The 11,106-nt window shown below is 51.4% G+C and overlaps 1 protein-coding gene across 1 annotated transcript in view; it reads right to left on the bottom strand.

The window, feature by feature from the left end:
• Window positions 1–2,860: 2,860 nt before the first annotated feature.
• Window positions 2,861–11,106, bottom strand: part of PSKH1 (protein serine kinase H1) — a 29,632-nt gene continuing 21,386 nt past the window's right edge. Inside the window, exon 3 of the mRNA XM_035336728.1 lies at window positions 2,861–3,645. Within this exon, the coding sequence (XP_035192619.1) occupies window positions 3,328–3,645 (318 nt within the window). The 3' untranslated portion in view covers window positions 2,861–3,327. The remainder of the gene's footprint in view (window positions 3,646–11,106) is intronic.

Below are 11,106 nucleotides of genomic sequence, written 5' to 3'. Positions count from 1 at the left end.
CCCCCCCCCCCCCCCCCCGCCATCAGACCCAGCTGAAAAATGTGCCACAATTGCAAGGGTCAAAGCGGCGAGGGATTGTTCTTGAGCTGGACCTTGCAGAGCAGCGTTTGGACCACCGCAGTCTTCCAGACCAAGTGAGAATACAAAGACCGCCGAGGACAGGAAGGGACTCGGAGGGAGTTCAGCTAGGGCCCCCACTGCCCACGCATGCTGTTGTCTGCGTCTAAGAGCCCCTGCAAACACCCGATTTAGAAAAGGAAGAGGGATTGAAGCTGAAAAGTTATCGTCAAATGATGAAAGGAGAGCCCGTGAAGGTTTTCCCCATATTTACACTGATTTTTCCATGCAAGAGAAAACACTGCATTAGTAAAGGGGTATGAGCTCTGTCTGCAGAGAAGCCAAGGCCCTGCAGGGGACAGATTTGGTCCTCTCTGGTGCAATTCCCTACCAGCAATGCCTGAGGACCACACGCAGCTCCACGCCACAAGGAGGTGGGCTGCAGCCACCCAGCACTGCTCAGGCACGCGAGGGATCCCCACTGCTGCCAGCTCATAGCACAACCTCACAGCTGCCATCGCTCCGAACTCTTCCTGGGGAAAGATCCACTGCTGAAAAGAGAAATAAAGCAAAAGTCGCCATAGTGGGAAGATTCTTGTTCTGCTTTGTGAAGGAGGAGAAGCAAGCTTGGTCAGGTCAGAGCTCAACGTCCTGACCTCCTCTTCACCTTCAAATCCACGCATCTGGGCATTTCAATGGTCTAGTGGTTCAAGGAAAGGCTCTCAGACTCCAGGTCTTGGCTCAGTCCATCAGTTTGACTTCCTTGCATAGGCAAAACACCTATTTTAAGGATAAACACGCAAGATGATCTGGGGAGGGCCATGACAGCACCTAAGAGGACAAAGATCACAGAGATCGTGTGTGATGCTCAAAGCACGCAGAAGACTCTTACAAGTAATGGCTCAAAACCAGAAACCCTCGGGGAGCATCTGGCCATCTCTTAACACACAGGGTACGAACAATTTCCAGTTAATATCTGCCGTAGAGTACTTGCTGCTTTTGAAGAGCTGCTTGCGGTAACCTGAGGGGCACTGAACTGTTAATGAAGCAGAACGTGGCAAGCTGCCTGCTTTGTCACAAACCGCGCCTGGTTTACAGTTCCTTGTATTGAAACAGGAAAACCTACAACAAAGGGCAGAAGGATCTGATGAACCCCTTTTTTTTTTCTGTAGGTCACAGAGCTGAAGAAAAACAACCAGTAATTCCGCAGTACCAGTTAATGTCGGTGGGAGAGAGACTGCACGTGAGGGGGTAGGATGGCCACTCAGGAAAGGGCAGCCTGCAAGGGACCCAGAGCTTTCAGTAACATGCGAACCCACACAGATTTAGAATTCACCCCTGCTGCATGTGCATGCACGACCCCGCTGGCCTTGGGTTTCCTCCGTCATATTTCTCATCACAAGCTGTGTCCAAAGTGGTTTCGGCCCCTCCTAGCTTTGGGGTGGGAAGCACACCCCTCAATTCCCTTTTTTCCTGCTGAAGCCGTTTTGCTGCTTTGCTGCTTGCTGACCAGCGGGGCTGCGGCCAGCAGGGTCAGAGCTCCTTGCAGATGCAGAACTTTCACAGCCTTGCTGACACTACAACACGGCGGCACAGACATCAGTCCGAGAGGGAAAGCCGTGCTCTGGAGCCTGGACAGAAGGAATCACCCAGCTAAGCACCTACTAGATGCACTAGGGCTTCGTAAGAAAAGCTTCAAAAACCAGCATTTGCTTTCGCTCAAACCTTGCCTCTGCTATCGCAAGAGACCAAACCTACCCCAAACATGCCTTGCTCTGCTGCACTGACTAGGAGGGAAAACATCTCAGCAGGCTTGCACGAAGCCCTACAGCACCCACCTTTCCCTGAGAGGTCCTTCACAAGAGGTCCCCCCATCACCCATCCAGCAGAGGAAAAGCCAAAGGGCAGCTTTTCCCTGGTGGACTGAAGTCACACCTAACGTCTCCGAGGCTTTTCTGCGACGTCTCTTGCGGCTGTCACTCCAGGACTGGGCTTTTCCTTGTCAAGCCCCTACTCTGATCCTACAGAGCCATTTGTGGCCACCTGGCCAGCTCCCAACACCATTTCACTGTCCCAGTGAAGCGATGGCAACATCAGGGGACAGGGATCCAAAGCTTTGGCGTGCTGAAGTGACGTGGTCGGTAACAGTGAGAGGGCCAAGTCACGGCAACAAGAACAAACCGCACGTGGTGGGCACCAGTCCTGCTGAAAACAGGGAACCCCCTACCAGTACAACTGCACTTGCTCTTGCGTCTGTCTCTCCAAGGACACCCAAAACGTCTGCCCCCGCAGCACAGAGTCCTTTCGCCTCCCCTACCTAGCACTCCTTACAGAGGATTTATACCAACTCAGAAGGCCTGTGCCCCTCACAGAACTGCTGGAGAACGATTCAAGGCAGACGTCAAGGAGCCCCCCAAGAAGCCGCATCGCCAAGGCCATCTCCGTGGACCACGAAGTTCCTGCAGGATGATCCTCCTCTCCCTGCCCCTCGATCAGGAGCACCCACGCAGTCAGGATAACCGGAGTTGGATTCCGGCCCCGAGGTCGCAGCACTCGAGTCTGGGTGCCGATTCGCACAGCAGCTCCGCGTGGTGTGAGCAAACCCTCCGCGTCACCACGCCGACGACAGCCCCTTGGGGAAGCCTCGCAGCTCCGCCGCCGTCACGGAAAGCTGTCTGGCATCTCCTCGGCGCTGCGTCGGGACGGGGAGCTGGTGGGCAGCACGCTGTGAGTCAGAGGCAGCCTGGTTCTAGCCGCGTGTGACTCATGCCAGCTTGACTGAAAAGGCACCACGGAGTCTGGCTACACCAGCTCAGACTAAGTGTATGTATAGCATTTTGAATATACACACGTGAGGGTGTGCACACAGGTGTGCACTTAGTGATTTTTTTTTTCATATGCAAATGAGAGAAACCAAACACTCTGGAATCAATAAATAACTATGAACAACCAAGCTCCTGGGCTACAGAAAGAGCTCTTCTCCTCCTTTGCAGCTCCTGAGTTTGTCTGTTCCTCGAGGCTCTGAGCTCCAAGCCCACAAGAGCTGCTCCGTTTCCTGCATGAGACCCTGTGGCACTGCTCGCCCAGGAGTGCCCGCAGGGTGCGATGGCCACCACAAGGTCCCTTTTCCTCCGCGCGGGGGGACACCTGAAGGAGGGGAGGGAGGAACCTGGATGTTCCTCACCAAGTGCGTGTGCAGCAAAGGGTGCTGCACACCTACACTGCAGGGAAGACTTCTGGAAAGACTTCTGGCCGGTCCCAGCCCAGTGCTCAGCCGGTGTATTGCTGCTGGTAGCGCAGGTTGAGCTCTCGCAGCTCCCGTTCCCGAACGCGCCGCGACTTGTTGGACTTGGTGGAGCGGCTGGAGCGCGTGGACTGCGCGGATTTGGTGCTCTGGCAGCGGGACGATGCCCTCTTGAGAAGGTTTTGGGAGATGGAACGGTGCAGGTTCTTCATGGAGGATGAGGCTGCCATGCTGACCACCCAGGGGTGCTTCAGGGCCTGAAGGGCTGTCATCCTGTCACTGGGGTCCACCGTGAGCAGGCGATCAATGAAATCCTTGGCCAGGTTGGAAACGCTGGGCCAGGGCTGAAACACAAAAGAGGTAATTAGCACGAAACATCCTGGCACAACTCTGCAGATTCATTCAGTCATTCCTCCCAGCCCCAAAAGGCGCTTCAGGGCATTCTGCTTCTTCCACTTGCTCTTTCATCCTCTAGTCTTCCAAGTCGTAACCAACGGTATCTAGCCAAGGAGAATAAGACAATTACTTCAAGAGCCTGCGAGGGGAGAGGGAATCCAGCAGCTCAATAGGGATGAAGCTGCTTCGGCTCCGTGCCCCTGGGCCAACCACCAGCCCAGCTAGCAGACGAGCACATGGACACGCACACAGCCAGCCACTCGGATCAGCGTGGGGCACAGCCAGACCAGCACACCAACCTGCCACCTGCTCGTAAGCAACCAGCCCTTTCTATCCCTTTTATTCCTCTGCTTTCCCAAACCAATTCCTTCCCCAAATCACCTAGATCCCTCCCTTTTCCCAGCCTTCAGCTCTTCCCCCAGACATCTCATAATGGAGCATGCTCAGGTTGCAAGCAAAAAGTTCTAAATCCAACGGGTGTAGTTAGATACAAGGAATCCCTACGGATGCATACCAACAAAACAGGAAGGGATTTCTTTTGACAAAATACCATTTTTAAAGAAATAAAACCAAGCCAGAAAATAATCAACTAAAACCTTAAGCATGCAGCTATGCATGCTGGAACCATTTCACTTCTGACAGAAGACTGCATCGGCATCGATGTGAGAGAGGAGAATGTTTCCTTGAGAATGAGCTGTGGACAAAGCTGGGAAGAAAACCACGGCAAAACCCACCGAAGCTGTGGGTGGAGGTGGGCAGCCTGGCTAGTAAATGCTACAAGCATCCAAAGGACCCAGGCAGCAGCAGGTCTCTGCAATCGCTTGCTGCTGCGTGGCTGCCTCACCCTTCCTGCAACCACCGATACGTGCGCAGAGACCGCGGTCTGAGCGGTGTTAAAGAACACCATGCAATTCATGCACCAAAGCGTGGGACACATCACATTAACGTCATTCACAGCCACACACGTGTAACAGAGCAGCACATGGGTTAAAAAAGCAGGCTGCTATTCCGTGTCCTTCGTTCCTATTTTGGTGAGGAAGAAAAGAACGTGGCTATTTTAAAATTCAGGGTCCACCATCTGGAAGGTCAGATATAACGCCCTTTTCTTCTACAAAAGGTTCAAAAAAAAAAAAAACAGAAAGGTATGTCCTGATTTTTTTGAGGTTTGCAATTTACCAAAAGCAATTTTCTCTTTCAAAAAGGCTAGAAGCCAGCGGCAAGAGGGCTCAATCCACGGGAGGTTTGGGGCCGAAAGGCAGGACGGTCTCAGAGCCGCGGTGCTGCCACTTACCTGCGGCCAGCCCTGCCCCGTCGGCAAAGAGGAGCTCAAACCCTTGCTACGGGCAGGCTGCGCGGACCCTCAGGGCACAGAAAGTCTGGTTTACAAGGGCCTGAAGCAGTCTGGCTCACTTACCTTGGCTAAAGTGGTCAAAGGGGATATACGATCACTGTCTCTACACGGGAGGAGGGAGAAAATGCGAGGAACTACTTGATAGGAAGGAAATACTGGTACATGAACAAAAAACCGTGAGTGTTCTTGAGCATACTCAGGATAGAAATTGAAAATACTTCTAATCACCAGAGCCATCGTGTTCTGGAAGGAAGCACAGCACTCTCTCATGGATTAGGCACCACTTTTATGTTTTGAAGCCACATACAAAATGCACTCCCGTCTACGTTTCAAGAACTAAATAAGTTAACAAAATGCCTTAAAATTCAAGCTTTTCTGTCTGGTGTTTTCAAACATAATTAGTTTGTCATGGCCTGCCACTGAATAACTGTTTTCTTACCATTTATTCTCAAGATGCATTTCATCAGCTAAGTAAAGAGCAGACAATAGAATATGGACAATCTTTGATCAGAGACTAAAGGATTAGGTTATAAAGAGAATATATAAAACAGCAAAAAACCTTTCAAATGTAAAAAACAGCACAACAATAAGAGTTGCAACCGAACATACCAGCCTGCTTTACAGAGCCACGTCCGTTTTAAAGAGCACAGCCTTTATGCTATTGGTAACAACAGAACCAAAAAGCCAAAGCTGCCTCTGACGTGCGGAGGCACAAACCACGCATCAAGCCCATACCCTTCCTGCCAGGCTTTTGGATTCGATGCTTCCTCTGCTACATAAACAGCCAAGGGGATCAACTCACAGGTTATCTTCCACTGTGAATCTTTACTGGCATAATGAAAGGTAACCCAGGGCTGTGCTGGATGTAAATCAGTGAGTCAGGGACAACATACAACATGCCACCTGCCTTCTGAACTCCGGATCTCCACGGCAGATCCGAGGAACCTCCCAGTCTGCTTGGGTTCCTTCTTCCACGGACTGGTGGAGTTCCTTGACACCCAGCAGGAAGAGGTTTTGCCTCCACTTTTACCAGGCTTGCCTTCGAAAAACATTTTAAGAACGGTTTTCTGTATTTTTATAAACTCATTTAAGGTCTCGGTTATTCCTACAGTTAAAATCAGAGATTGATCATCACGTGCCTGCGACCCACTAACCTCCCATCACGTCCTTGCTCTTCTTGCTCCCAGCAGACGGAGCTCCCACAGCTCTGCTCCCTCCACAGAGCGCTGGCTTTCCCTTCTCCAGACAACGCAGCATGCTAACGAGGGATCTACGCTTACATGTCTAGACGATTTACCCACTTAAACCTAAAGTGATATTAAATGCTGTTGATGGTTCTACTTTGTTTGCAATGCTGATTTTTACCTCCACTATTTTTTTTTTACATTTTCAGTACCATTTTACATTACTGTTAGCAGCAATTGAGATGACTTAGGTATCTGGAAACAGATACGGATACAAACCTTTTTTGTCCCACTCAAATGGAGAAAACAAATCCAGGGTTGACACGACTCCAGCCTTATTGTTTTTCCTGGGGAAATTCTTCACATCTACCTAAAATATTTTACCTTTCTGAATATGGTTTATATCATAGAGATACAATCATTTCAGGGTCTCCATCTTCTCTCTCTTTTTTTTTTTTTATTAAGCACATAGAGACGTAAGAGATGCACTCAAGTGAATAAGTCCTTGCGGACTGACACACAAAGATACTTTTCTCCAAAATACATCTTCAGGACATCCGGGTAAGCATTATTTCCTGACGTAGATGTTAGTAACTGCACAGATCTGGAAGCTGCAGCAGCCTGAGGGTTATTTTGCTGCTCAGATGCATTCAGACATCAGCGGTCTGGTGGCTGCCCAACACAGAGCAGGAGATTCTGGTCAGGGAAACGAGCCTCTAGCCCCCAGGGACAATATTTCTCCAATCATTTCAAGGCGTATTAAAAGATGGCAAACTTGGTGATCTGGAATTTGAAGTCCATAAAGAACTTATCAGCCTGCCTCAAGACCTGGACACTGTGAATGCAATACCCAGCTTTGCATTGCACCGGTCCAGTTAAATGAAGCCTAAGGAAGAATAAAGTCCAAGCAAAAGCAAATTGGATTTCTCATTATTCCAATTATTCTAGTTTCACCACAAATGTTGAATATGGAGTACTGGCAATTAGATTTTTCTTCTGGTCAGCAAACACAAATCAGTTTATTGATCTGTTTATGCAACTGGAGGTTTCATTTGCTGCACTGTGCACGTCCTCGCTTTTATTTCACTGAAGCCTTTTGTTTAAAAATAGGTAAGGCTACATCCTACTGAAGCACTAAGTAGAATGAATTTAGCAATTTCCAGCCCCAGACCCTGGGGAAAATGTACCCACTTTCCAGAAACCTTGCACCAGCTGGCAAAACATCAGTTTTAACTTAGCAAAACCGCAGGAATCTGGCCGATTAATACGGAAAGGCAGCAGCAGACGTCTGCGTAAAAGCTGAGGAAGGCTGCGAGTTTGGGGAACACAAAGAAGGACACGGGTGCAGTGCACGAAGTGCACTTCCGAGGCAGAAGTGAAATGACAGAGCAGATTCCCCCTCTGCTCCTCGCCTTCCCCTGCTCGTGCACCCGTTCAGCCCCAGGACATGGCGCAGGGAACATCTTGCCATTGCCCTGCTGTCCTTGCTCCAAGCACCAGGCAGCACTGGAGGTGCTGCACCAGCTCGTGCTTACGGGACTATGGCTCTAAGGTGCTCTCCTCTCTGTTCACCTGGCAGGATCCGGACTGCAGGGCTTCCGAGATCAGAAGAGATCAGAGGCAGCAAAGCCCAGTGCTACTGTAAGCTGTAAGGGAGGCTTAAAACTCACACCCTGCCTACTAACTGGCACAAACCTTCATGTGTGGGGAGATCCCCAGGAGGCAGGAAAGGCTGCTGACTTTCTCTAGTGAGTGCATTTGGAATGGAAAAACAGCAATTAACGAGTAACTCGCAACCTTGAGAAGAGCTGCGCAGTCACCCTTTGCTCCCTTCTATCTTTTGTGCCAGGTTTTCCTATTCAACAACCAAGCCCGAGAGGTACGAAGCTTCTCAGGAGGATGGGAAGGAAGACGTGCTGTAAGCACGTGTCTGGACACCCCATGTCTAAGAGCTACAGTTATTGGCAAAAGTCCCCTCTCCTCGGAGCGCTGCCCCCTTGCACCTCTCCAGTACTGTGTACCACAGGGTGACACCGGTTCCTCTAATAAATGCTCCGATTTCAAAGCCCTGTTGCACTTTCTCTGCCCACTAGAACAGTGAATGAAGCCTGAGACGGCAGCCAGGCAAACTTCAGACAGACATTTCTTACAGGTGACCTGCTTGAGCCCGCCGGCAGCGCTCTCCTCGCTAATGGCAATTCCTCTTTGGCAGCCCAAGAGCTCTCCTCGGCTCCGTGGGTGCAGCACTCAGCACACAAACCTCTACGCGCGCACTCGAGCTCCTTGACATTTTCCCTAGAGACACAAAGCAGCAGAGGGATCTTCTGCTTAGTCTTGTGCCGATGCAAGAAAAAAAAAAAAAACAGGCATCCCATTTCCAAGCCTTGCTTTTAGTCTTAGGTACACGCTGCAGGAAGAAACTCACATCTCCTGATTCCAAAACCAGCCGCACGCTGTTTTCAGCACAAGTGACTCTCGGGACAGCATGACGGGGAAGGCCAAGGGACACAGAACTGCAAAAGCCCTGAATCTCTTTGCTAGCTGGTCTTTACAAAAAGATGAGGCACAAAGCATGTTACCACAGCTCCAAAAGATCGCTCTGGTTAGCTCAGAAGTGCTGCGTGCCCGATGCACAGAAGGGCCACACCAAGTGCTGGACCAGCCTCAAAGCACCAGGGACAGAGAAGCCCTCCAGCAGCACGCAGATTCCCACCAGGGTCACCTAAAGGAGACAGATGGCTACCTTCAAGTTTTACAAGGCAGATTTCCAGGAACGAGGCTGCCCTGACGTGTTGGGCTGGGTACATCCAGTGGGCACACAGGCTGCCCTCCTGCCCACAACCCAACACCGCGTGCCACAGGAGGTGAGCACGAAGCAGGTAATAGCGATGCTGAGGCCATCCTGAACCACGCACAGGGAAGTGTGGAGTGAGGACTGGACACCACGGGCCCCGTCAGGCCCTAAGGAAGCCAAAAGAGGGCTCCTGGCAGCAGCTGACCCCTGGAGCAGGGGTGCCGAGGCAGCACACGGCAATAGCCAAACGGCCTGCAAGCCGCAGCAACTTGTGCAAGCCCTGGTTTAGAAATCCTCTGCACTAAGGCCGGTGCCAAGGGAAAGCCCTCAGCAAAGCAGCTGAAGGGGAAGAGAGAGCCAACTCAAACAGAATCATTAATAAGCACATTCTGTAAGAGTGGCTGACCCTGCAGATACAGCCCCCAGATCAGGAGCTGACGGCGTGCTTTACCACTAGATGCTTCTATTTCTCATTCACATCTTGTTGCTGCACCCTCCATCGTGCCAGCAGAGATGTTTGTGCAGCCAAAGTAGGCCAAATCATGGAGCTTCGAGGCATTTTTATTTTTTGCCGGGGTTTCAGCCACCGTTCCCTGATAGAACTCACCAGGGGGCTGCAGAGGCAGCGACATCAGCCCGAGTGAACGGCACAGAGTCCCGAATCAGCAGCACTTCAGCCGCTCATGAAGGAACCACCACAGTCTTACAGCTTTAACAACAGTAGAAACCCCTGCTGTGGAGAGCTGCAGCTTTCACCCCTCGGGGATGACAGCCGCTGCTCCCAGCCTGCACCAACATTTACTACAAAAACATCCAGACTTCTGTGCTGCACAAAACTGGGGGCACAGCTCTGATCTGCAGCTTCAGCCCTGCCAGATAATAAAGCCGGGGGAAAGCAGCCTCATTCACAATGCCTTAAAGAGCTCTCAAGTGTGCTGCGTTTTATTCAATTCAGGCTCTGCGCCTGGATGAGGAGGAGGAGGAGAAGCAAGAGATCCTCGCACGAGTGTCACTCAGGCTAGGTGAACGCACGTAGCGCGGGGCCCTCCGTGATTAAATCCCCTCAACACCCCTGCTTGTTATTCACATCCACACAAAGGCTATTGAAGCACAGCGCAGCCCGTGCTGGCACCGGAGAACAAGCACGCATTGTTCTGGGGTTCCAGCAGCCAGCCCACCTCTTCCTCTTCCAGATAAAGGGAGCGTGAACCCGGCCTGCGCCATACGGCGCTGCTGGCCCACCTGAAATCAGATGCTGACCTGCATTACCAACGTGAGCCTTCTCCAGGAGGGGGTGGAAGCCACGGCGGCGCAGGCAGAGCAGTGCCCACGCCAGCAGAGCCCACCTTGGGCTGGCTCCAGGCACTGGAGCAGCCCCAGCATTTAATGTCTGTGAGGGAGAGCGCGCCGCTGTCGAGCATCCTCCTGCACCAGGAGCAAGCTAACACGAAGACTGCTTTATGCTGGCTTTTTATTTATTTTTAGCTTAAGGGATGTGGCAAATGTGCTTCTGGTACTTTTTTTTTTAAATAGGAATTAGGATGTCTCTGGATTTCAGCTGCGCATCGTGCCCAGACACAGCAGCAGCCCTGTGAGGAGCGGCCGTGCAGATGCAACGCTTCAGCAAGTTGCAGAGCCGAGCCCCAGGCAGGCAGAAACGTGGACTCCTCAGGAGTTTGTTCTGGTGGTTAGCTGCCTGCATCAGGAGGAGCCTTTCGTAGCCTGCAGACCCAACGTGGGTGCCGGGCTCACAGCAGCTGCTTTCCAGCCTGTGGATCACACGTGGCCACAGCACTGCTGGGAACCCTGCCAGCGTCCCTACAGGTGCTCCCACGCTGTGTTTGCAGTCCCCTTGCCAACATTTGGGCCATTAAAAACCATTAACAGGAAGGTAAAGTCTGAGCACAGATCACCCCAGGTATCAGGAACACAAACACAACAGCTTCGCTCACAGAAGCGGCCCAACCATCGCCTCTCATACTTCAGAGTAACTACATCTTAAAATTCAGAGGTCTCTGCTGGTGGACAAGTGACAAGCTATTAGCTTTTAAAAGTCAATAGAGGTGCCCACGTATTCGTT

This window comes from Oxyura jamaicensis, chromosome 11, assembly GCF_011077185.1.
Source record: "Oxyura jamaicensis isolate SHBP4307 breed ruddy duck chromosome 11, BPBGC_Ojam_1.0, whole genome shotgun sequence".
Taxonomy (NCBI): Eukaryota; Metazoa; Chordata; class Aves; order Anseriformes; family Anatidae; genus Oxyura; species Oxyura jamaicensis.
The sequence above is the reverse complement of the archived record's forward strand: the minus strand, read 5'-3'. Positions and strand labels throughout refer to the sequence as shown.